This window comes from Crotalus tigris, unplaced genomic scaffold (genome assembly GCF_016545835.1).
Source record: "Crotalus tigris isolate CLP2741 ecotype Arizona unplaced genomic scaffold, ASM1654583v1 scf7180000019651.407290, whole genome shotgun sequence".
Classification (NCBI taxonomy): Eukaryota; Metazoa; Chordata; class Lepidosauria; order Squamata; family Viperidae; genus Crotalus; species Crotalus tigris.
In genome coordinates this window covers 228,789-254,267 of record NW_024097642.1, presented here as the reverse complement: position 1 = coordinate 254,267, position 25,479 = coordinate 228,789, and the positions used below count along the sequence as shown (strand labels likewise).

The following is a 25,479-nucleotide window of genomic DNA, read 5'->3' as shown; positions in this document are numbered from 1 at the left end:
TTAACTAAGTTGATTTGCATACCAGGATGGGAAATTAAATCTCCCACAGCCTCAATGACTCAATAAAACAATTTTTTTCATACCTCAAATTAATTCAGGTTTTCAGAATTAGTTCAACGGTCCGGTTATTTTTTGAGTCACTGAAAACATTTCACTCTACATGACCTCAGTCATGGATTATTTCCACATATCATATCTAGACTTTGAAAGTGTATGAACCTAATCGCCATGAAAATCTCTTTTCTCTGGAGTTTTAATTGCACTCAGAATACTCAAAACAGCATAAAACGAGGCCACAGTTCCACAGCAGTTATTCTATTCTTAGGGTTGATAATATAACAGTGATGGAGAACCTTTTAGAGACCGAGTGCCCAAACTGCAACCCAAAACCTACTTATGCATGGTCGAGTGCTGGGTGGGCACGGCCCATTGGGTGGGCATGGCTGCGGGTAACAACAGACTGGGTGGGACTAAAAAGTTCAATCAATCAGTTCCAACTTTGCAAGATCTTTTTTTTTCCCACGAGAAGTTAAATTGACTGATTGATTGAACCTTTTTTTTTTTTTGTACGCGGCGGCAGAGGCCTAAAACGAAAAGGTTTTATAAAACCCAGCTGAAGGCCTAGGACTGGGGCGAGGGCGCGCGTGCCCACAGAGAGGGCTCTGAGTGCCGCCTCTGGCACCCGTGCCATAGGTTCGCCACCACTGATATAGGATTTCCCAGCTCCAGGTGGATGTAGCTTGGAAAAAAGAACTACCATTTGAATTCACACTTGGCATTAACTGGGTCCACAAAGCATACTAAGTGGCCAGGTTTGAAAAATCGAAATTAAACAGTTAAATTAACCAAACCATACTAGCCATATATAGTAGGTTAACTTCAAACCAATTACATTTTAGCGTATTATGCAAAAGAGGCCCCTAACCTTGGCCCTTTTATGACTGGTGGACTCCAACTCCCAGAATTCCTGAGCCAGCCTGGCTCAGCTTGGAAGCCTCTCCCCTCAGCACGGCTGGCTCAGGAATTCTGGGAATTGAAGTCCACCAGTCATAAAAGAACCAAGGTTGCCTAGCCCTGACCTAGGCTGACGTTTTACTCCAGATCAACTCAAGCTACCTGATCAACAAACCCAGTTAAATGGTGGTTTCACCATGGATGGCTTCTTCGCTTTATATAGCTGTCCATCTCAGATAAGCAATTCTGCACAGTGAATATAAGTAATTCATATAAAAGCCAGTCCAGGTACCATACCTATATACATATAAATACTTACACACACACAGACACACACACGCACACGTGTGAATTGATATTTGATCTCTCAGCCAAGAAAAATTAAGACCCATAAATATCCATCTACTCAAGAAACAGGGCCCAGGCTTCTAGAATAAAGGGCTGCCTGGCTTGACACGGCACCCAAGGGAAGTCAAACGCACACGTGGAATCGTGCAAGGTGTGACGGAACCACCCCCACCCTCACCCCCCACCCCGGGGCTGCCCTGCACTGCAGGGGGAGTTTGTCTCGCCCCCTGGGCACCGCTGGGTGGAACAGGGAACGCGTCCCTACGTGCTAAAAAAACCAAGCTTTCCGTCGCCGCGGCTTCAGCTCACGTAGCACACGCAGCACTGAACGCGTGTCGGCCAAGCGTTGTCTGGACCCGTACCGGGGTTTCTTCCCCTGCCGCAAGCGGGTTTGCTATCCCGGGTCTCCCTGACTCGCTGCCTCCTCCCCCGAGGGTCCGCCTTCCCCCGCCCCACCTTTTCACGGCTAGCGGGGCGAAAAGCGGAGCGCACCGGCTCCCCGTTAGCAACCCCTTCCGGCGGTACCGACTCACCGGCTCCGGTTTCCCGGGGGAAGGAAAAGGCGGTGCACCCTGCCCGGTCCTCTCCGCGCCCCCCCGGATCTCTTCTGGGACCTGCGCGCGTCCCCAACGCCGACGCCCGGATCCCGCCCCCTCTGCGCGCGACCGTTGCTAGCCACGCCCTCCGCCGGCGATCTCCATCTTTTCACGTCGTCGCCACTTTTCCCTTCTGGGCGGGGAAAGGAGGAGGGGGGAGGAGTCAGCGGAGATCACGTGCTCGAAGGCCCTGCCCAGGCATGTGGGACCGAGCCTGCGTGTCGGGAAATGAAGTCCTCGTGAGCTCCGAGTACGCAGGCGGGAGTTGGAGCGGTTTGCCTCTCTCCCTGCAGAGCTGAAGCTGCCTGTTTTAACCCTTCTGCGCCCCCTGGTGGTGTGCCCCGGAGAGACGGCGGGCGGCCTAGTTTTCCCAACGCACCCTCAGATAATAACAATAACAACAACAGTGCCTGGAGACAGCGGAATAGACGAGAAAGAACTGGAGAAGATCACAAAATACAAAGACCTTCAAATAGAAATAGAAAGACTGTGGCAAAAGCAAGCAAGGGTAGTACCAATAGTCATAGGCTCCTTGGGTGCAATCCCAAAACAACTGGAGCACCACTTGAACACCATTGGCATTGACAAATTCGCTATTAGTCAATTGCAAAAGACGCCCTTACTAGGAACTGCTTCCATCCTGCGAGGATACCTGTAATACCATCAAACATCCACATCTGCCTATCCCAGGTCCTGGGTAAGGACTCGATAGGTAGACAAAATGCCAAATCCAGTCTGAACATCTGGCTGACTGTGCGATGATTCATAATAATACTCCATAGGTAGACAAAGTACCAAATCCAGTCTGAACATCTGGCTGACTGTGCGATGATCCAGAATAATAATAATAATGATGATGGAAGGGACTTTGGAGGTCACCTAGTCCAACCCCCTGCTCAGGCAGGAAACCCTATACCATTTTGGACCAATTTTTGTCCAATCTCTTCTTATTGGAGTATTCACCGCTTCTGGAGGCAGGTTGTTCCGCTGGTTAATTGTTCTCACTGTCAGGAAGTTTCTCCTTAGTTCTAGGTTGCTTCTCTCCTTGGTGAGTTTCCATCCATTGCTTCTTGTCCTGCCTTCAGGACATTTTGAAACACATCCCAAGTGAAGCCCATTTCACAGAGGGGCAAGCTGAGGCGACCCCCAAGTGATTTGCCTGCAAACGAACACCACACAGAATGTAACCACCTGTGGGGTCCCCCAAGGTGCTTTTCAAAAGGCAACCGGACTTTCTTTGGGGGTTTTTTCCTTGAAAATGTTTCGCTTCTCATCCGAGAAGCTTCTTGAGTTCTTGGACGAGAAGCGAAATGTTTTCAAGGGAAAAAAACCAAGAAAATCCGGCTGCCTTTTGAAAAAGCACCTTTGGGGCAACCATCACCTGGGTGACGGAGAATCCCCGTCGACCAGGGGTCTGCCACCATGACAACTTGAAGACTTGTGGACTTCAGCTCCCAGAATTCCTCAGCCAGCATAGCTGGCTGAGGAATTCTGGGAGCTGAAGTCCACAAGTCTTCAAGTTGTCAAGGTGGCAGACCCCTGCCGTAGACAGCCCAGTGGGATCAGGCTGAAGCTGCTCTCCCAGAGTCAAAGGACCTAAATATATGCTGGCTGCCCTGTGCCTGAAATTTTGGCCATGTGACTGTGGGGATGCTGTGACAATGGTTAAATGCAAGGACTGGGCTTTTTTCCAGTGATTTATATTTTTGAATGGTCATTAAATGAATGGTTGTAAGTTGAGGACTGCGTATGTGGTACAAATTTGAGCTCTGCCATGTCTTAACTCACCTCCCAGCCGGCTTGCCCAGCTCCTCAAAGGCCCATTATATCTGCAGCCAAGACAGCTATTTTGCATTACTCAGCAGAGGGCCAGGACAAGGCTTCTCCATTTTGGCAACTTTAAGACGTATGGACTTCAACTCCCAGAATTCCCCAGCCAGCATGGGTTAGAGCAGGGGGTCTTCAAACTTGGCCCTTTTATGACCGGTGGACTTCAACTCCCAGAATTCCTCAGTCGGCCATTTTGATGAAACTGCAGGCTTGGATTCAAAGACAGGGGCCTTCAAACTTGGCCCTTTTATGACTGGTGGACTTCAACTCCCAGAATTCTGGGAGTTGAAGTCCACCAATCATAAAAGGGCCCAGTTTGAAGACCCCTGGGTTAGAGATGTATGCCATTATTGGCACAACAGTACAAAATGACAACAAGCTCCCCTTAACTGGTGTGTTTATAACCTAAACTGAATATTTAATTTTGGTATGCAAAAAAGGGGGGGGAGGAGAGAATTTGGACTCAGCACATAATACATATATTGCTTTCACACTTTATTCAAATTCTAAATCAGTGAAATTTGCATTTTTCCTAGGCAAAGGGTTGTAGTCTCCTTATTCACTAAAATGGATCTCTCAGAAAAATAATAAACTCTCTTATCCCCACTGAGCTTTTCCCAATCACCCACCTGTTCTCTGTAAAAATGCCTTAAATCGAAATGGAGTCCTGGGCATATTTGTAAGGTGTAATTTTTACTTCACATGGGAGATACAACTTCCCTATTCCTTTAGGAAAAACACACAGGGATTTTAGAATGCACCAACTGAAAATCTACATTGCAGATAAAATAGTATAGTTACAACAATAACCAGTAAAGTTTATTTGCTATGGTGGCCTTGGGTGTTATTCTAATTAGGGAGGTAGACATGATCAACCAAAATACAGGAATTTGCATAAAGAGTTGTGTTTATCAGCTTTAGCTTTGTTTCACCTTTAGAAGCTCAAAAACATCAAAAAAGGACATTTCACCTTTGTGGCATTGAATTGGTATTGTTTCCTCCATATAATATCTGCTTTTTAAAAGTTTTTCTATCCCAAGGGTAGCCAATCCTGGCCCTTTTATGACACATGGACTTCAACTCCCAGAATTCCTGAGTTCAGCATGGTTCAGCTTGGAAGCCTCTCCCTTTCTCCTCAGCATAGCTGGCTCAGGAATTCTGGGAGTTGAAGTCCACCAGTCATAAAAGAGCCAAGGTTGCCTACTCGTTCTATATCATTGTGAGGAATCGGCAATAGGGCGGCTCTGCAGATGCTAATTTAGAAACAGCAAATTAGTAGCTATCAATATTTTCACCATTAGTATTCAAATATTTACAATGCTGCTTTTTTTTTTAGCTACTGTGGGCATGAACTTTTGCTTGAAAAAACCAACCTATGGGTCATCATCAATGAAGGATTTCAGGAATTTCTTTGAAACAAGTAGCAAAATTGAGAGTTATAGCTTTAATAAAATATGGACACTAACATTGTTAACACTCTCCAATTGCACTGCGCATTGGGGTTCCAGCCACCCCCAATTTTAACAACAGCAGGACAATATATTAAAACTATTTTCAAGGACACAGCTAGAATTATTCCAAGACTCCCCGGTGTCTATACATATTACAAATTTCCGTTCAGATAAATGTGCAATCAATAAAATATCCATGTGGGGACAACACGGTGAGTTCATTTCTTAATAACAGCCTTGACCCCACAACGGAAGCATAACTAATCCGTCTTTTTATTGGAATCTTCTTTGGGCCCACTTCCAGGAAATCCATTTGCTATGCCATTGCTTTTGGTCTGAAAGACAGGGGGGGAGGGGGGAAAAAGACTTTTTTTTAAAAAAAATGCACATGCATTCCATCAGTTCTGAAACAGAAAAAATAAGACTGGTGACTAGATGATCCTAAGATGTTTTTATTAACCTTGGCTCTTTTACGACTCGTGGACTTCAACTCCCAGAATTCCTGAGCCAGCTATGCTGGCTCAGGAATTCTGGGAGTTGAAGTCCACGAGTCGTAAAAGAGCCAAGGTTGCCTACCTCTGTCCTAGAAAGATCAAGTTCCTTTTAGACCAGCTGTCCCCAACCTTTTTGGCACCAGGGACGGGTTTCATTAAAGACAATTTTTCCACGGATGGAGAGGGGAGGAGCAGCGTGCAACCTAGTTCCTGTGCATATGCAATTTCACTCGCCCACTGCTCACTTCCAGCTGTGTGACCACGGACCGGTACTGGTTCACAGCCTGGAGGGGTTGGGGACCCCCATTTTAGATCGTGCTCAAGACAGCCTTATGGATAGAAGGGAGGCGAGTTGGATACATCATTGATTATAGAGTCAAAACTTTTTCTTAATTGCATGGTGCTTATTTACAGGTCCTCTCTTAATGTCCGGTTGCTTAATGACTGTTCCAAGTTATGACAGACCCCTTCAAAAGGTACTTATGAACCAGTTCCAATGGTGGCAAACCCACAACCCACAACCGCATGACCACATTTCAGGCTCTTGGCAACTGCCTAACCTTTGAGGTCAGTTGTAGTGTTCCATGGTTACACGATGTGATTTATAATGTCTTTTGCCAGCAAAAGACACCTGTGGGAATGCCTTGACTTGCTTAAGGACCAAAGTTTGCTTAACAACTGCTGCATTTGCTGTACGGTCACAGCATTCTCTTAAAAACCGACACCAAAAAAGATTATAAAATCCGATCAGTCACGTGGGTGCCTAGACCAGGGGTAGGCCACCTTGGCTCTTTTATGACTCGTGGACTTCAACTCCCAGAATTCCTGAGCCAGCCAGGCTGAGGGGACAGGGAGGTTTCCAAGCTGAGCCATGCTGGCTCAGGAATTCTGGGAGTCGAAGTCCACCAGTCATAAAAGGGCCATAATTCCCCATGCTGGCTCAGGAATTCTGGGAGTTGAAGTCCACCAGTCATAAAAGGGTCATAGTTCCCTCACGCTGGCTCAGGAATTCTGGGAGTTGAAGTCCACCAGTCATAAAAGGGCCATAATTCCCCATGCTGGCTCAGGAATTCTGGGAGTTGAAGTCCACCAGTCATGAAAGAGCCAAGGTTGCCTACCCCTGGCCTAGACATATCACCATCGTGACTTACAAAGAAATTCCAGGCTCCATTAAGGTCAAGGACTGCCTGTAATACCCTTAAGCCCCTTGACCTACAGCCACGTATGCCCCTCACTGGAAGTCTGCTGAAACCAGGGCAGGTGGGCATCCTTGCGGGCAAAGACTGCATCTGGAGGCGAAGGGGTGGGGAAGGGTTTTTGGACCATGCCAGGCATGCCCGGTGATGCCACCTGAGCAGAGTGGGATACTTTTCCAGCTTATCTGGTGGGTGAAGCTGGCTAAAAAAATCTCTGTTTGCTCCTCTGAAACCTAAAACCGAATCTATTTAAAAAATGGGGGGGGGGGAGAATGTGGTTTATATGTGACAACAAAGAAAATTTAACAGTGGCTCAGTCCATGGACTATTTAACCATGGACTATTAACTATTAACTCCTATTTAATAATTAATTGTTAATGATATTGATGAGGGTGGTTAATTATTAATAGTATTATTTTGGAGACGGCACAGTTTAGGCGCAGCCAGACATCCTGGCACCCAGAGGCCCCATGTTGCTAACCCTCAACCTAAAGCACAATGATATTCACTTTTGCACAAGCATTTTAAATAGGACACATTCAAGCTTGTACAAGGCTTCAACTCCTGCAAAGCCAAGATTCTTCCAATTCTTTGCAGCGTTCTTGTTACCTTGACTTGCAGGCCGTCTCCATTCCGTTATGAATATTCATTGGTAAATATACATACGTAGGATGAGAACAGGAGAGGAAAGGCTACAGGTAGAGAATGAGGACACCGCCAAGCCTTCCAGCTTAAAATTCATCCCAGAGCAAAATTCAAAATGAGTACCTTCCTTTCCTTAAGTCAGTGGTTCTCAACCTGTGGGTCGGGACCCCATTTGGGGTTGAACGACCATTTCACGGGGGTCGCCAAACAACGCAGTCCACCATTTTTCCCCCTTTTCCTTAGCTGTGCTACTCCCTTTTATTCTATTGGCTTTCGAAAGCCAATAGGAATTGTCCAGGCTGCATCTGCCCTGCTGAGCCCGCCAAAAGTCCCATTCTGCCAACGGTGCTGCACCAGTTGGGTAGTCCTCGACTTACAACCGGTTGGGGGTCGCGGCATTAAAAAGGTTGAGAACCACTGCCTTAGGTATGTTCCAGGATACTCCAAGGAGGGCACGGCTCGTGCGGGGAATGAAAAACGAAGAGACTGCTCTGTTAGAATTACAGCATTAAGAAAGCCTGTTTGCAATGAGGATTCTGATTGCAATTAGCAAACCGGTATGAATCGCCCGTCCATTTTGTGATCCTATTGTTTTCCTTGTGTCTGTCGATATTATTTGCAGATAGTCCTTCATTTACAGCCGTTTGCTTAGTGACCGTTCAAAATGACAACAGTGCTGAAAAAAGAGACTCGTGACCAGTTTTCGCACTCACAACCGCTGCAGCCTCCCCATGGTCACGTGATCAAAATTCGAGTGCTCGGCAACTGGCAGGTGCCTACGACAGCTGCGCTGCCCTGGGGTCACGGGATCCCCATCTGCAATCTTCCCAGCCAGCTTCCAATAAGCCAAGCCAATGGGGGAAGACAGATTCGCTTAACGACTGCATGATTCACTTAACAACTGTGGGAAAAAAGGGTTGTAAAATAAGGTGCAACTCGCTTAAAACAATCGCCTCGCTTAGCAGTGGAAATTTTGGGCTCAGCCTTGGCCCTAAGTGGAGGACTATCTGCATTAGTTTCATGTATTTGATATGGTCATTTGACCATGTCAGATATAACTTTTCTATTCTATTTTATTCTTATCCATTTCTAATGGGGTTCCTCAAAACACACACACACACACACACACACACACACAGACGTTTTGCCAGGGTAATGCTTACTTCATAAAGTTCCGGCTGATCGCCGAAGGGATCCTGCGTCAGGGAATCCTCCTCAGAGCTGGTCCTTTGCTCCGGCTTGGCCGGTCCCTGCACGGCTTTCTTGGGCCAAAGGCGTTTGATCAAAGGAGAGATGAAGGGGTAGAGATACGGCTCCAGGAACCTCTTGTAGACCCAGAGCAGGATTGGGATCACGATGCAAGGAATGCATACCATGGCTCTCTACAGTGGGCTTTAAAGAGAGGCTGGAGGAAGAAATACAACAAGTGGATCACCAGGATGTAAAAAAGATGCTGAGACTCTAGAAAGGGTGCAGAGAAGAGCAACAAAGATGATCAGGGGACTGGAGGCTAAAACATATCAAGAACAGTTGCTGGAATTGGGTATGTCTGCTTTAATGAAGAGAAGGACGAGGGGGGACAAGATGGCTGTCTTCCAGTATCTCAGGGGCTGCCCCAAAGAAGAGGAAGTCAAGCTATTCTCCAAAGCACCCGAAGGCAGGACAAGAAGCAACGGATGGAAACTAACCAAGGAGAGAAGCAACCTGGAACTAAGGAGAAACTTCCCGAGAATGAGAACAATTAGCCAGTGGAACTACCTGCCTCCAGAAGCTGTGAATGCTCCAACACTGGAAGTTTTTAAGAAGAGACTGGACAGCCATTTGTCTGTAATGGTGTAGGGCAGGGGTAGGCAACCTTGGCTCTTTTATGACTGATGGACTTCAACTCCCAGAATTCCTGAGCCAGCCTGGCTCAGCTTGGAAACCTCTCCCTTTCCCCCTCAGCGTAGCTGGCTCAGGAATTCTGGGAGCTGAAGTCCACCAGTCATAAAAGAGCCAAGATTGCCTATCCCTGGACTAGATGACCTCCAAGGTCCCTTCCAACAACAACTATTATTATTATTATTTGTTGTTGCTGCTGTTTTGTTGTTGTTGTTATATTATTATCATCATCACCATCACCATCTGGGAGTTGTAGTCCACAAGTCACAAAAGGGCCAAGTTTGAAAACTCCTGCTCTAAATCTTTTTTTTTTTTTTTATTGAAATCTAAATCTTAATGGAATTATTGTGAATGCTGTTTGAGGCATTTAGGCAGAGGGATCCACGGGGAAGTGATCAGGTGATTTTTTTCTTTTTTTTGCTTGCTTTTTATGCAGTTCTTGTAAAAAGGTGCAGGGCTTCACTTATGTGGTTATGGCTACCTTGTTGGCTTTTCATGTACATACAAACACACCCTGGGCCATTGGCTGCCTATCGGTCTAGTATCAAATGATTAAATCTGGACTAGAGATTTCAGAGCGATATTCTGACAGCCAATGACTTATTTTTGATTAGTTAAAGTTTATTCCACGAAGCTGTTTGCCTGCCAATCAAAACTTTATAAAGGGATGGTAGTGACCGGACTCTTTAAAAAAAAAAACCCTGTCCCTTCTCTCCAAGGAAAACAATTGCTATTTTTATTATAAATGGCAACAGACAGTTTTTTCTTCCATTTCGGGGTTTTAGAACTAGTTCAAATGTTTTGCTTTTCATACGTTTCAATGCAATTATACTCTTTTCGTTCTTAAAAGCTAAGACAATTACAGAGAGTTGCAGCGCTCCAGTTTTACTTGCATTTTGATGAAAACAACAACGGCCGTTTGCTGCACTGAGACAAGGCATTCAGTTAATTACAGCTTGCTTGTATTCATGTTTCCTATGTGGTTTATCTACAGCTGAGTTGTGTACCAGCTACTGAAAAGAGGACTGCAATTTTAATTAGTTAACTCTGTCAAACCTGAAGTAATCAGTTAGAAGCATCAGTTACTCCATGGATTTTAAAATATTAATTATATCAGGCTAAATAAAAGGAAAATGTATAATAAATGCATCACTGTAAAGCAAAGAAAATGGGTCTGGAAATTTTATCATTAAAAAATTGCAAACAACCAGCTGCAAAAAAGTCTTCAAAAAAAGAATTCAAAATCTGACAATCATTGCATACCATTAATCCTTCAGTACAAATCAAATATTCTCCTTCTGATGCATTATAACTCCTGTGTTAAGTATCAACCCAACACTTATTTATGTTGTATTTTATGACTATGTTGTCAGCATGGCCAAGTGACTAAAATGTGGGACTGGAACCTGGGAGACCCAGTCCACCCACACATCATTTGCCATGCTAGGGAGTCACTCTCTCTCCACTCAGCTTGTCTCACAGGGGGTTCCTGTTCTGTGTATTGGGGGAGGGAATCATGAAATAAATCAAGCATATACTAGCATCATAGTGAATGACAATTCTCTACCCTTGCCAGTTTTTTTTTTTTTAAAAAAGCTAACCAGGATCTGGCTGGCTTAATCCTTGGATGGGAGACCACCCGGAAAGTCCTGGGCTGTAGGCGGAACTAGGAAATAGTCAATACTGCTTGGAGGAAGATAATAGGAAAATTACTCCCATACCACTGTCAATAAAACGCTATGGTCATGCCAATGTTTTCACTGGGCTTAACGTTTAGTGCCATTAGCCCCCTCCCCCAATGACCAGGGGGATAAAGCCATCCGAGAGCTCATCGGACTTGGCAGCTTTAAGATGAGGGGGTCAGCAGGTGGGGCTCTTCTCCAAACACAAGGAGTGAGTGGGTGACATTGCCACAGCAGCCTTTTTTCTCTCTTAGTCTTATAATCAGTAATTATTACTGACATGGTTCTTTAATGAACTGTTAATGAACACAAATTAATATATTATTAAATGAAAAGCCATAGACAGAGATAAAGAGAGAGATAAAGAGAGATAAGTAGATGGAGACAGAGAGAAATAGAGATAGATAAAAAGAGATAGAAATAAATAGATAGAGGGGGAGATAGAGATAAGTAGAGATAGAGATAGAGATAAATAGATAAATAGAGGGATAAAGAGAGAGAGAAATAGATAAATAGAGAGGGGGGAGATAGAGAGAGATAAATAGATGAAGAGAGAGAGATAAGTAGAGAGAGATAAATAGAGAAATAAATAGATGAACAGAGAGATAAAGAGAGAGATAGAGATAAATATAAATAGAGGGAAGATAGATAAATAGAGAGAGATAAAAAGAGATAAAGAGAGATAAATAGATGAATAGAGAGATGAAATAGAGAGATAAAGAGAGACAAATAGATGGAGAGAGAGGTAAAGAGAGAGGTATAGAGATAGATAGATGGATAGATATAGATGATAGATAGATAGATAGATGGTTGGATGGATGGATGGATAGATGATAGATAGATAGACATGATAGACAGATAGATGATAGATAGATAGATGGATGGTTGCATAGATAGATAGATAGATAGACAGACAGACAGATAGATAGATAGTTGGATAGATAGAGGGAGATAGATAGATAGATGGATGGATGGATAGATAAATAGATAGATGATTGATAGATAGGATGGATGGATAGATAGATAGATGATAGAGATAGATGATAGATAGGATGGATAGAGAGAGAGATAGATAGATAAAGAGAGAGAGAGAGAGGGAGAGGAGATAAAGAGATAGAGATAAACAGACAGATCCCGGTAATTGAGGGGGGGGGGATGCCAGAGGGCTGAGTTTCCTTATTGGGGGAGGGGCGGTCATTCAGGGGTCGAAGGCGACCTGTGACTTAAAGGGAAACCTGCCCCTCCCCCACACGTTTAAAGCGACAGTTAGAAAAAAGATCAGACTATGCGAAGGGGGGGGCCTTTCCGGGGGCCTGCCTGGGGGGGGAGGGGGGAGCGGAACGAGCCAGAAGGCGCCGGGAAGGAGGGGGGGCGCCTGCCCTCCCCCGTGGGAAGGGGGGGGGTCCGGGGGGGGCGGCGTCTGACTCACCTGCGCGGAGCCCCGGCGTTTCCCGGCGGGAGGAGAAGGAGGGAGGCGGCTTCACTTCCGGGAGAGGCGGAAAACAGACGTCACTAGGCGACCGCCAATGGGAGAGGGGGGCGGCGCGTGACGCGGGCCGGAGGCTCCGCCCTGACGCGGCTGCGGGGCGAGGCGGGTGCCGGGCTGCACGTGTGAACGCGGAGGGGAGGACGCGTGTTTCTGGGTCTCCCGCCGCTCTTCCTTACAGCCAGTCCTCCTAAAGGGCTCTGTGTGTGTGTGTGTGTGTGTCTCAGTTTTCCTTAAACTACTAAAGGGCTGTGTGTGTGTGTGTGTCTTTGTGTCATAGTTTTTCTTAAACTACTAAAGGACACATTTGTGTGTGTGCCTTAAACTAAAGGACACGTGTGTGTGTGTGTGTGTGTGTGTCTCAGTTTTTCTTAAACTACTAAAGGGCTGTCTGTGTGTCTTAAACTAAAGGACATGTGTGTGTCTGTCTGTGTTGTGTCTCACAGTTTTTAAACTACTAAAGGACACATTTGTGTGTGTGTCTTAAACTAAAGGACACGTCTGTGTCTCAGTTTTTCTTAAATTGCTAAAGGACACGTTTGTGTGTGTGTGTGTCTCACAGTTTTCCTTAAACTACTAAAAGGCTGTGTATGTCTGTCTTAAACTAAAGGATGTGTGTGTGTGTGTGTGTTGTGTCTCAGAGTTTTTAAACTACTAAAGGACACATTTGTGTGTGTGTCTTAAACTAAAGGTCACGTCTGTGTGTCTCAGTTTTTCTTAAACTGCTAGTTTGTGTGTGTCAAAGATCTATAAAGGAGTTTCAGAGGTATGCTGGAAATGCAGCTGTAAAGAGGGTGCTTTTTGTCATCTCTGGTGGACTTGTGATCAAGCAAAGAAATTACATTTTTATACTAATTAACAAGACCTTAAAGTAAATATAAAGCTGAAACCCCAAGTTTTCTACATAAGTTTAATGGATAAAGGGCTTGAAAGAAAATTTGGGACTTTTGTTACTACCGAAGTTGATAGCAGCGAGACTCTTGTATGCACAAAGATAGAAAGACACACTAATGCCCACGTTGAAGAATGGATGGGGATGGAGTTGGCGGCCGAGATGGAAAATTAAATGTTTTAATTAAAGAGAAGAATCTATCTAGCTTTCTTTCTACTTGGACTTTTTGTCAAAACTGAAAAAAATGAAACTTTGCTTTTAGGTTTTAATAATTAGAATTTTGTTGCTATAGAAATGGCTTGAAATAGAGCCGAGCAGAATAGAATAGAATAATTTATTGGGCAAGTGTGATTGGACACACAAGGAGTTTGGAAAAGTAAAGTAAAAGGTTGAGATTGTATTTTTTTTAATATTCTACTGCAGTGAAAAAAGTTGGAAGTCATTACTCTTTCTTTTTCACCTGTCTCCATCTTAGCTTTTTAGTTTGTTTTGTATTTTTATCTTATATAATACATTATCTATCTATCTATCTATCTATCTATCTATCTATCTATCTATCTATCTATCTATCTATCTATCTATCTATCATCACTAATTATGACCAGTATTTTAAATTTGGCAAAGCAGCCAATAATTATTTTCCTAATGGCTATATTGATGCAGACTTTGCATGTTAATTGATTGCATGTAAATATACAATTTATTTGCAAACATACAAAACATGAAGAGAAGTTAAAATGTGTCGGGTAGAATGTAGTGGCAATGTGGCAGATCGTTATTTTGAGTGGAGTGACGTATTTTGATTTCTCCTTCATATTAAGGAAAGTCTAGAAATATAGAGCTCCTTCTGAGCTACGCGGCTTATTTTTTATTCTTGCTTGGTGGTGTTGATGGTGAATCTTCATATACCTGCAAATGTTTAAGCGGTCTCAAGGTTTTTGAGTCATGTACCACTCAAACTTGGGTCTTGCAGTCTCCCAATTATAACAAGGCCATGATGTCACGGTGCCAGGTTTTAATAAAAAAAGATGTTGGGGGGGCTCTAGTTGTTGAGCTTCTGTACAGAACCTAAGTACTGAGTAGTGGAACCTGCCAGATCTTGCAATATATTTAAGGAGCTCCTGACAACTTGCAACAGATATGGGGGTCACCTTGCTTGGTGTGTTTGCTTTTTATCTTATGCTTTTAATTCTACTTGAGCCAATAATATAGCTTAAAATCGCCTTTTCTGGTGTATAGTCTCTGGATTAAAAAGAACCAATTGTCTGGGCACCCGATCACTGCCGACACTTGTTAAAATATCCAGCTCTGGAATTACTACTTACAACGTTTAGAGGTGCATTCAATTTTTTTTATGACAGAATGTAAGCAGGATTTTTAGGCTCCCATTAAGAAAATTATATTTGGAAGATTGGATCTCTCCTTTAGAGTCTGCACATTAGTTACCATAGCTAGCTGCAGCATTTATAGCTATTGAGTTATCTATAGCGGTTCGATTAAACGTTAGAGCAAAGCTTCAATAACATCCCTGTAGTCCCATTTCATTTAGACCAGAGTTCTTGGCAAATTTAAGATGTATGGACTTCCACTCTCAGAACCCTCTAGGTCAGTGGTTCTCCACCTGTGGGTCGGGACCCCATTTGGGGTCGAACGACCATTTCACGGGGGTCGCCAAACAACGCAGTCCGCCATTTTTTCCCCCTTTTCCTTAGCTGTGCTACTCCCTTTTATTCTATTGGCTTTTGAAAGCCAATAGAATAGACTCTCTTGAATAGAGTCTAATTCTATTGGCTTTCAAAAGCCAATAGGAATTGTCCAGGCTGTCTCTGCCCTGCTGAGCCCTCCAAAAGTCCCATTCTGCAAACGGTGCTGCACCAGTTGAGTAGTCCTCGACTTATGACCGGTTGGGGGTTGTGGCATTAAAAAAGTTGAGAACCACTGCTCCAGGCAGCCTTTGAAAAAAACTGATTTGTACCAAGTTCCACATGGGAGAAACATTTATAGTTCAGGGATCTGGGATGCCAGAGGTAGCTGTCCATTAAAAGACAACCAAGAGTATTTTTGTCTATATCTGAATGATTGCATTCCAGATTCAATAGCTCTAGAAAGCAATCTATCCATCAATGGCCTTACACATACCATGTTTATCAGCCTTTGGGATTACAACTAGTGTGTAATTAGTGAGTATAGCTAGCCATCATTTATGTTTTCTAAATGTGCGGCATATTTTAAAAACCATGTTACGTTTTTCTATGTCAGTATTTAAAATAAGCTCAATTAAAAGTGTGTTTGAAATCTGTGAAGTATGATCTTGTCGAAAAAGGTATTGCACAGAAAGCTAAAGACCATGGCATAAATTTATAATGAAGAGCAAATGTGTGTTAAAATGAACTAGGGATTTATTTGTAAGTTACATCAATGTTTATTCCCGAGCCATTAGTTTCTGCTTCTTCAATTTCTTTTGGGATATCTGAAAAAAAAAAGACAATGAAACAAATCAGTACCAATTTGCTACAATCATATACGTTTGCAGATTACAATAAGCCACTAATGAGCCCCATAATGCCCTTACACATTAAGCTAGAATTCTTCACATTGCTAGCTTACAATGAACAAGCAAGCATGCAGGGCAACCAATCCAAGTTGGCTTTTTATGGAAATCATAGAACATACACAAATCAGGATAGTTAATGCATTTATATGCAAAGGAGGATTCCCCGGCCATTGATTCTTGTTACAAGCTGAATTCCTAAAATAAGGCATATACCCCGAGCATGCTGGAGAATTTAAAAAATGGAACATTTAAGATTCTCTTTTGATGTTAATTTATGAAATTAGAGATTTTTAAATTTCTATTAAGACTTCATACACTCACTATCTTTGTGAACTTTTAGGTCAGTGTTTCCAAATCTTACCCATTTTAAAGTGCGGACTTCAACTCTCAAAATACCCCAGCCAGCACTTGGGACTGGGGCATTCTGGGAGTTGAAGTTCACCATGTCTTAAAATGGCTATAATTGGGAAACACTGCTGGAGGCTGTTGGGACCACCAATCTAATTGCATTGCACTTTATACACGGAAACATTTAGTTGACTATGAAAAATACTAAGAGTCTGAATTTGAGTCCCATCTTAGGCATGAAAGTTAGCTGGGTGTCTTTGGGCCAGTCAATCTCAGCCCAGCCCACCTCACAGGGTGGTGGTAATGGTGAAGTTAGGAGAAAGGAGGAACACGAGGTATGGCTGCCACCTTGAATTACTTATAAAAATAAAGGTAAAATAAAAATAAATATCTGCAGTTGCAAAGGCATGAACAATCAATTATTTTAATAGCTTCACCCGAGTCAACATACCTAAAAAAATAATGTATTTAAACAGGCTTTAACTACTGAGTAGAGCAGAGTGACCTTTTGTTTTCACACATGCTAAGAAAAGGTTCGTTTATTCCTTTAAAAGATTTATACAGCTGTCTGTCTTGTAAAGAAACTCTGGATGGCTCTCAATCGAATGGGGGAGGGGGGGTAGTGTGTGTGTGGGTCTTACCTTCTTCTTTTGAGCAACTTCTTCTTCTGGCTTAGGGACAATCTGCTCCTTTTCTGTGAGGATCATCTCAATGTGGCAGGGAGAACTCATGTACGGATTGATGCGCCCGTGAGCTCGGTAAGTGCGCCTGCGCATTTTGGGGGCTTTGTTGACCTGGATGTGCTCAATGACTAGCGAATCAACATCCAGACCCTGGGGGAGGGAAAAACATTTTGGAAAGCTCTCTTTAAAACAATTTGCAACACTTTTGCTTTAACCAGACAGCAAACCCCACCTGTCCCAATATAGTTAGCGAAAACCAGCACCAGCCCCTGGCATTCAACCTTACCTTCAGCTCAGCGTTGCTCTCAGCATTCTTGAGCATGTGCAGCAGAAACTCGGCACTCTTTTTCGGCCAACGGCCCTGGGTCCACCCCCACTGCTTGGCCTGCAAGGGGAGGAACTTGGCGTCAGTTTTCTTTTCAATAAGGAGGTTTCTTAAGCTTCCCGCTTTTACAGGTTGCTCAGAATTAATCTTATTTTCACAGTCAATCCAAAGGTGTCCTAAGAAAGTCATCACAGCAACCCTAAAAACGTGTAAGGGAGCCCAGAGAAGATTTTAAGTTCATTGCATCCAAACAACTCGAGAATCTACTTAAATTTTACCCAGGTTTTATATATAGTCCAAATGATACGTCCGCCCTTATCTTTCCAGCTCAGGAACCAGCTATAAACCATGAAAGTCCACAAAAACAAAAGGACAATGCAGCTCAGAGGTGGTTTTACCACATGCACTACGGTTTCCCAACCTTAGCGGGGACTTCAACTTGCAGAATCCCCCACAGCCAGCATAATTGAAGTTCTCGTGTCTTAAAAGTCGCCAAGGTTGGGAAACCCAAAATACTAAATGCCCTCCATTTTCCTACATCAAGCACCTTTGTGAACACATTAAAGCTTCCACTTCTAAGCAAGATACCAGTAATTGTCATTTAGCAATATCCTCATTTAAAATAATTGCTCTTTTAAGAATTCCTCCTGAAATTGCTATTGTTCACGCAGGGCTGCACAAACACACGCCCAACGATTTCCAGAGCCGTACCTGTGCACATCTGCCAACACCCCCATTGTAACGCCGGAAGGGAACGCACTGCTTCTTCAGAGTCACGTCCTTCAAGTACTTGGTGGCCTTCCGGATGTGCATCCCCTTGATGGCTTGGGCCGTCTCACGTGTGTTCTAGAGAAGACAGGACAGGTGAAGGCACCATTCAAGGTGCTGGTTATCACTTCTAAGGCCCCACATGGCTCGGGGCCAGGCTACTTGAAGGAAGGATCCCCTCTCCCTTGCTACATCAACCCAGCCCACCAGGATGGGAAGGCAGGAGGGTCTTTTACGCGTCCCGTCGATTAGGAACGTACACCTGGTAGACCACGGAAAAGGACCTACTCGGTGGTGGCCCCTCCTCTACGGAATATCCTTCTTGTGGAGGTACAGGGGGCCTCCACCCTTTCCAAGGCTCTTCTAAAAGGCCCTAAAAACAGGCTTTTGTTAGCAGGCCTGGCAACCCCAAAGGGAGCTCTTCAAGGGCTTGATTGGGTTGTTGCTGACATCGTGAGGGGGTTTTAACCTGCGAGCCAGCGATCCCCAATCTTTCCGGCTTGGACCATCAGGAGAGGAGGACAAATTTGTGCAAACAGTAGGGGTGCGTGCAAGAACAGGCAATGCCATTTGTGCAAGCGGCGGGTGGCCCGGCCTGCTGTTCAGGCAAAGGGAGCTTTGTGCGCAAGTGTGCCTGTGCAACGGGAACGGCAGGAGCGCTCGTCTGCCGCTTGGGTGGCCCAAGGGCTGGAGACCCCTTTTGTAAGCTGCCCGGAGTCACCTATCTGTGAGTTGGGCGGCCATCTTTATTTAGTAAAACTAAAAAGGGTGTAGACCAGTGGTGGCGAACCCATGGCAGGGGTGCCAGAGGCAGCACTCAGAGCCCTCTCTGTGGGCACGCACGCCGTCGCCCCAGTCCTAGGCCTTCAGCTGGGTTTTATAAAACCTTTTCGCTTTAGGCCTCCGCTGCCGTGTGCAAAAAAAAAAAAGGTTCAATCAATCAGTCAATTTCAACTTCTCGGGGGGGGGGAGATCTTGCAAAGTTGGAATTGATTGATTGAACTTTTTAGTCCCACCCAGTCTGCCGTTACCACTGCAGCCACGCCCACCCAATGGGCCACGCCCAGCCAATGGGCCACACCCACCCGGCACCCGACAATGCATAAGCGGGTTTTGGGTTGCAGTTTGGGCACTCGGTCTCTAAAAGCTTCGCCATCACTGGAGTAGACCTACTCATTACTGCTTCACTGAATTGAAAGCAAGGAAGAGGGTTCAAGGTAGGTATCAGGAGGGACTTTCTGACTGCCAGCTCTCAGCCAGGGGAACAGGCTGCCTCATGAAACAGCGAGCTCGCCTTTGCTTTAGCTCTTCAAAAAGCAGCTGGGGAATGATCTGTCAGAGACATTCTAGTGGATCCTGCGCTACATAGAGGGATGGACTAGATGCCCACTGCGGTCCATTTCAATTTTATTTAAATCGGTTATGGGTCATGGCTGTTTTTTTCAAAAAAACCACATGGATTATAACAAAGCCACCAAATAATGTTGTAGAATAAGTGCAACATTATTTTGTTAAGCAACTGCTCAGACATATCAACGTGTTTTCATGACAAATCCAAAGGTGTCCTAAGTTGGTCATCACTGCAGTTACAATACATCTTCCCCCCTGCTCCTCAAATAAACGATCGTTCTCCATTTTAGTCGATCCCAAGAACTTCAAACAGGCAATCCAAGAATCATTATTAACTGGCTGCCTAATCACAGGAAAACCAATAAAGGAAGTGTAATATTAAGATAGTTTTTTTTAATTAAGAATTTTATCTCTCTTTTATTACTTTACAAATAACTCAAGAGGCAGCAAGCATGCGTTCTTTTTCCCTGTAACAACCACCCTGTGGAGATGGGCTGAACTGAAAAGAAGGACTCAGCCAAAGCCACCCAGTCGGCATTCGTGCCTAAGGTGAAACTAGAACTCACAACCTCCTGGTTTGTAGGCCGGCACCTTAAGTGCCACCCCAATTGTTTTGCCACCAAATCAACAGTCGTGGAAGATAGGAGGAATGTGCAAGTAACCAAAGCAATGGCAGAGGGGAAAAGCCCGGAAGAGCCACTGCTGTGCTAGCCTTGCCCCCTCCCAAATACAGAAGCCGAGTATCCACAATGGAAAATCGTCTCCTGGGGTTTCCGGGGAACAAAAACCAGGGCTGCTAGTTAGGTAGGGGAGGGTCTCCAGGGACAGGGAGCCTGGCGCCTTCTGGCAGAAGATGGAATCAGAAACTGACTATTAAGAGCCGTGATAGCAGAGTGGTTAGAGTGCAGTACTGCAGGCTCATTCTGCTGACTGCCGACTGCCAGCAGTTCGATTCTCACCGGCTCAAGGTTGACTCAGCCTTCCGTGGTCGGTAAAACGAGGACCCAGATTGTTGGGTATGCCGACTCTGTAAGCTGCTTAGTGAGGGTTGGAAAGCACTGTGTGAAGCGGTATGTAAGTCTAAGAGCCGAGGTGGCGCAGCAGTTAGAGTGCAGTACTGCAGGCCACTTAGCTGACTGTGTTCAGCAGGTCAGCGGTTCAAATCTCACCGGCTCAAGGTTGACTCAGCCTTCCATCCTTCCGGGGTAGGTAAAATGAGGACCCAGATTGTTGGGGGCAATGTAAATATAGATATATACATTGCTTACTGGTGTACACCGCTTAGAGAGTGCCTGCACTTAAAGCGGTATATAAGTCTCATAAATAAATAAATAAATAAGTGCTGTTGTTACTCCCGAGACGGAACAGAACCTAATGCAGGGGTAGGCAACCTTGGCTCTTTTATATGACTGGTGGACTTCAACTCCCAGAATTCCTGAGCCAGCCAGGCTGAGGGGAAAGGGAGAGGTTTCCAAGCTGAGCCAGGCTGGCTCAGGAATTCTGGGAGTTGAAGTCCACCAGTCATAAAAGAGCCAAGGTGGCCTACCCCTGACCTAATGCAATGAAGTACCATCAAAATACAGGCAGTCCTCAACGTACAACCATCAGGTCCAATGTTTCTGTTGCTAAACAAGACACTTATTGGCCCATTTTGCAACCCTCCTTGCAACAGTCGGTAAATGAATCACTGCAGTATTCAATTAGTCACATGGTTTTTAGTGAATCTAGCTTCTCCATTGAGTAGGCTTGCTAGAACGTTGCAAAGATGATTGCATGATCCTGGGAGGCCGCAACCGTCATAAATACAAGCCAGTTGCTAAGCGTTCAAATTTTGAACGTGGGGATGCTGCAACGGTCATTTCAGTGTGAAAAATGGTTGTAAGTCAATTTTTTCGGTGCCGCTGTAATTTTGAGCAGCCACTAAACAAATTGTTGTAAGTTGAGGACTACCTGCAAACACATCTACCCACCCCTCATACTGAGAGGCAAGACCCAATTTGCATACCTTGAAATGGACCCGAAGGTTGGAACCCCTGGACTTGCATGCTACAAGAAAACAAGCAAAAATTAAAACTTTTTTTGTCCTGTGACCAAAATCTACGAAATAAAACTCTTGAGAAAGTTACTTACATTTTGTGGGGTTCTCTGGGTCGAGTGAGTAGCGGACCATTTTCAAAGCTCACCTAGGCAAAATTGGGAGGAAAAAAAAATGTGTTTCAGACTTGAAATAGTAAATGAGGCCTTCCTTCTTAGGCTGCTAGAAAAAAAGCTGCTCAGAATTCATAGTATTTTCATTATTTATATCCAAAGGTGTCCTAAGATAGTCATCATCGCAGCCTCGGGTTTTACCCCACCCTCTCCTGCACAATCCCTTTCCCCCTAACCACTCACATACACTATAAAATGGTAAGATTTATAAAAGAATTGTAAAACTGTAACATTTCGGTCTTGTTTATATCTCAATTTGTTTATGCTGGAATCAGAATTTTTAATACGATGGATTAAAATGTTACCCTGAAGTGCTAAATAGTTATTATTTTCCAGATCTTATTTGAAATGCCAAGCCAATACAAAATATAATTAAAATTATAGCACAGCTGAATTGGCACATTCTACTAGGAAAAACCTGCAAAATTGAGCTTGGATTCTGGCGATTTGATGGATCCATTCATATAATTTTCTTGAAAGTTTTTTTTGCCAGTTTCAAGTTTTTTCTTTGGTTCTTAATAAAAAAAATTCAACAGCCTTAATATTTCTTTGGAGCCTCTCATCTGAGTATTAAGTCCATTCCTATTTCACCTTTTGAGATCAGCCAAGATCGGTTAAGCTAAAAAACTATGATTGGGTGATTTACTGATTGGGGAACCCAGCATTGTCTTAGCGCAGTGTTTCTCAACCTTGACCATTTTAAGGCATGTGGACTTCAACTCCCAGAATTCCACAGCCAGCATTGCTGGCTGTGGAATTCTGGGAGTTGAAGTCCACATGCCTTAAAATGGTCAAGGTTGAGAAACACTGTCTTAGCATGTTTTGTGGCCCAATCTATTACACTATAGTTTAACCCTCTGCAGCCTGTTATGCAAAGGCCACATCTGTATTGGATTAACTCAGATTTAACGTAAGGTGTGATTTACATTACAGCCCAAAACATTTATGCTCCCTCTGCTCTACACCGCCACAACCCAGTCCTATTTCTACTTAGGAAATCAGTTCAATATTGGAGAGGTCTGTACTGCAAAATGTACCAATTCCAATGAAAGAGTAAATTTATTTATTTTTTCTCCTTGAAATTTCTTCTTTTCAATTAAGACCATGGCACCTAGATGACCTCCAAGGCCCCTTCCAACTTTTATTATATTGTTATTATTATTACCCCCTCAGCCCCACAAACCATCACAGGAGAAATTGAGAAACACCCAACCCTCAATTTCCTAGAACAGTGTTTCCCAAACTTGACAATTTTAAGGCATGTGGACTTCAACTCCCAGAATTCCACAGCCAGCAATGCTGTCCTAGAATCAATGAAAGCAACGACTCCTGTAACTTCCAGATTGCATTTATGCAACTTTGGCCCTTTTTTCTATTGGAGAAGGATGACAAAATTACAGCATTCCCCCGTCCTAAATTGCAATTTTCAGGAGCTCCAGACAGCCAAGTCCATAAAGAGCAAGACTGGAGAGCTGCAACTCAGCCACACGTGGAGAAGCCCGGCGCCCTCCCTTCGCCCGGGGGATGCCAACGACCACGTCCGCTGCTTTTGGGGCAATGAAAGCAGAAACTCTGCCTGTCTCCCAGCCTTTCTGCTGCTGCAAAATTTCCCCCCGTAGGAGAAAATAAATGATCCGCAGAAATCCCCCCCCGTCACTGAACGGAATGGTTTGTTCCATCGCCTTACATCCGGGGCTCTTTTTCCATAGTATTTACCTCCCCCCTCCCCGTTTCCCTTCGTCCATTTCCCCCCTTCCCAAAACGTGGAAATACCGCCGCGGGCGTCCATCTTGAGCCCTGCCCTGTCCGTTCGGGCCCGTTTCGGCGGGGCTCGTGAGCGGATGGCGCCCACGACCCCGGATGAAACTGAAGGCCCAGCCCAGCGCCATCGTGCTCACCTGAAGACGGCCGCTACCGCCGGGGAAAAGGAAGGGCGGAGACTTCTGGGGGGCGGTGTGTGCGTCACTTCCGAGTCTCCCGAGGTGACGTCAGTAAGGCGGGGGTAGGCAACCTTGGCTCTTTTATGACTGGTGGACTTCAACTCCCAGAATTCCTGAGCCAGCCAGGCTGAGGGGACAGGGAGAGGTTTCCAAGCTGAGCCAGGCTGGCTCAGGAATTCTGGGAGTTGAAGTCCACAAGTCATGAAGGGGCCATAGTTCCTCCATGCTGGCTGAGGAATTCTGGGAGTTGAAGTCCACGAGTCATAAAGGGGCCAAGGTTGCCTACCCCTGGACTAAGGGATCGTGGAGCAATTCCATCACGGAGAATGAAGCGACGAAGATGCGCGGGGGTGGCGCACATTCTTAGGGGAAGGCGCATCAGGGGCGGAGGCTGCAACGCTGCCCTTTAATTGATCATGGTTTGCTCTTCTCTGATTAACTCGTTTGTGGTAAATTTCTAAAGGAAAACTTAAGTGGTAATGAAATTAGAAAAACTTGGGGGGGGGGGGGGGAAATCACAGTGTTGTTGGAGTGAGCAGTGTTTCTCAACCTGGGTAACTTTAACACTTTTGGACTGCAACTCCCAGAATTCCCCAGATACCTCTAACCCAGAAAATGACGTTATGTTTTCATTGCAAAGATATAATTAAAAATACAGAGCATTCTGCAATATATATTTAATCTAAGAGCTCTGCTCACTTGAATTCAGCTTACTTCAATTGTATAAGAAATGGTGGATTGGATAGTATTTTTTTTTAATTAACAAAGTCAACTTCATTTGCAAATGCATAAATTGTAGCATCTAAATCAGAGGTCTTCAAACTTGGGCCCATTTAGGACTTGTGGACTTCAACTCCCAGAATTCCTCAGCCAGCTATGTTGCCTGAGGAATTCTGGGAGTTGAAGTCCACAAGTCCTAAAAGGGCCAAGTTTGAAGATCCCTGCACTAGCTAAACCTCCAACCATCTCACGTGTATGCCATTGCACATGTAACACCATTGTACGCCGCTTTTTATGTAAAGTCATTTTATTGCACAGTAGTCTTTATTTGGATCCAGCCTAAAACTAATCTTTTCAGGAAACTTCTTTAACTGAATAGAATTAAATAAAAAGTTCTAAACATAATAGGATAAAAATAGCTTTAAATAATATATAATGCAGGTAATGCTGAATCTGGCCACATCGGTAGCAAAAAATGCTTTTACCCCTTAACTAATTTTTAACCCCTTCAATTAAGTGCCTTGAAAATCCAATAGATATATGTATGTTTTCAGGCGTGGGCCACTTTAAAAGTAATCTACCACCAGATGGCGCTGTTTGCTATGAATTTGTCATTGTTCCGCTAACAATAAAGTTTTGACTTCCATTTTTTTCCCATTCTATAAAAGGCAAACAGCGCAGTAATTCGTTTTGCATTAATTTTATTCCTTCTGATTCATTAAATGTGTGTTGCTTTTTTAAAAAGTGCCTTTAGTTGAATTATACTCAGAAACCACACAGCTTCATTAGAAGAATGCCAGGACTGGATTTTTTCTTGATATTAACTAATCATAACTTTCCTTGTTTGGTTTGGCATTAGTGTGTGTGAATCCTACCATTGAGGTTTGTAAACTCTGTTTTATGCTTCAATGTGATGTTATGAATCATGATTTATTTAAAAAAAACATGGTTAAACGAACCATAGAATTTTGCAGTCTGTGTGCTCAACCACTTTGTGTTCATGTGTGTGTGTGAAATAATCCTATATAACAACAACAAGCCAAACTTCAGACTGCATGCAGCTGTAATACAATTTACAGAATTCAGGTGTGTTCATTTCCTTGTTTTATGCATTCCGCTTCTCCTTG

The 25,479-nt window shown here is 44.2% G+C and overlaps 3 protein-coding genes and 3 non-coding genes across 13 annotated transcripts in view; all 6 read right to left on the bottom strand.

Annotated features, from left to right (window-relative positions):
- Positions 1 to 1,993, bottom strand: part of DYM (dymeclin) — a 143,995-nt gene extending 142,002 nt beyond the window's left edge. For 2 of the 7 annotated variants that reach the window (XM_039364102.1, XM_039364103.1), the window contains exon 1: positions 1,836 to 1,991. The gene's annotated coding sequence lies outside the window, so the exon portion shown is untranslated. The other 5 variants (XM_039364096.1, XM_039364097.1, XM_039364098.1 and 2 more) reach the window with 5 other exon arrangements.
- A 2,221-nt stretch (positions 1,994 to 4,214) lies between these two features.
- Positions 4,215 to 12,660, bottom strand: CUNH18orf32 (chromosome unknown C18orf32 homolog). Its single transcript, XM_039364111.1, has 3 exons — positions 12,508 to 12,660; positions 8,679 to 8,920; positions 4,215 to 5,514 (listed from the first exon to the last, which is right to left on the bottom strand). The coding sequence occupies exons 2-3, from the start codon at positions 8,889 to 8,891 to the stop codon at positions 5,440 to 5,442; spliced, it is 288 nt and encodes a 95-aa protein (XP_039220045.1). The 5' UTR covers positions 8,892 to 8,920; positions 12,508 to 12,660; the 3' UTR covers positions 4,215 to 5,439.
- A 3,173-nt stretch (positions 12,661 to 15,833) lies between these two features.
- Positions 15,834 to 23,676, bottom strand: RPL17 (ribosomal protein L17). Of its 2 annotated transcripts, none has more exons than XM_039364109.1 (7): positions 23,591 to 23,676; positions 21,615 to 21,667; positions 21,490 to 21,530; positions 18,078 to 18,212; positions 17,328 to 17,426; positions 17,000 to 17,191; positions 15,834 to 15,926 (listed from the first exon to the last, which is right to left on the bottom strand). In XM_039364109.1, exons 2-7 carry the CDS (start codon positions 21,652 to 21,654, stop codon positions 15,879 to 15,881), a joined length of 555 nt encoding a protein of 184 aa, XP_039220043.1. In that variant the 5' UTR covers positions 21,655 to 21,667; positions 23,591 to 23,676; the 3' UTR covers positions 15,834 to 15,878. The 2 variants fall into 2 exon arrangements, with proteins under 2 accessions (XP_039220043.1, XP_039220044.1); XM_039364110.1 differs by lacking the exon at positions 23,591 to 23,676 and adding an exon at positions 23,466 to 23,490.
- Positions 17,498 to 17,563, bottom strand: LOC120317461. The gene has a single exon (XR_005559248.1). It is a non-coding gene; the product is annotated as a small nucleolar RNA SNORD58 (small nucleolar RNA).
- On the bottom strand, positions 19,653 to 19,720 carry LOC120317463. The gene has a single exon (XR_005559250.1). It is a non-coding gene; the product is annotated as a small nucleolar RNA SNORD58 (small nucleolar RNA).
- Positions 21,753 to 21,820, bottom strand: LOC120317462. The gene has a single exon (XR_005559249.1). It is a non-coding gene; the product is annotated as a small nucleolar RNA SNORD58 (small nucleolar RNA).
- Positions 23,677 to 25,479: the final 1,803 nt, after the last annotated feature.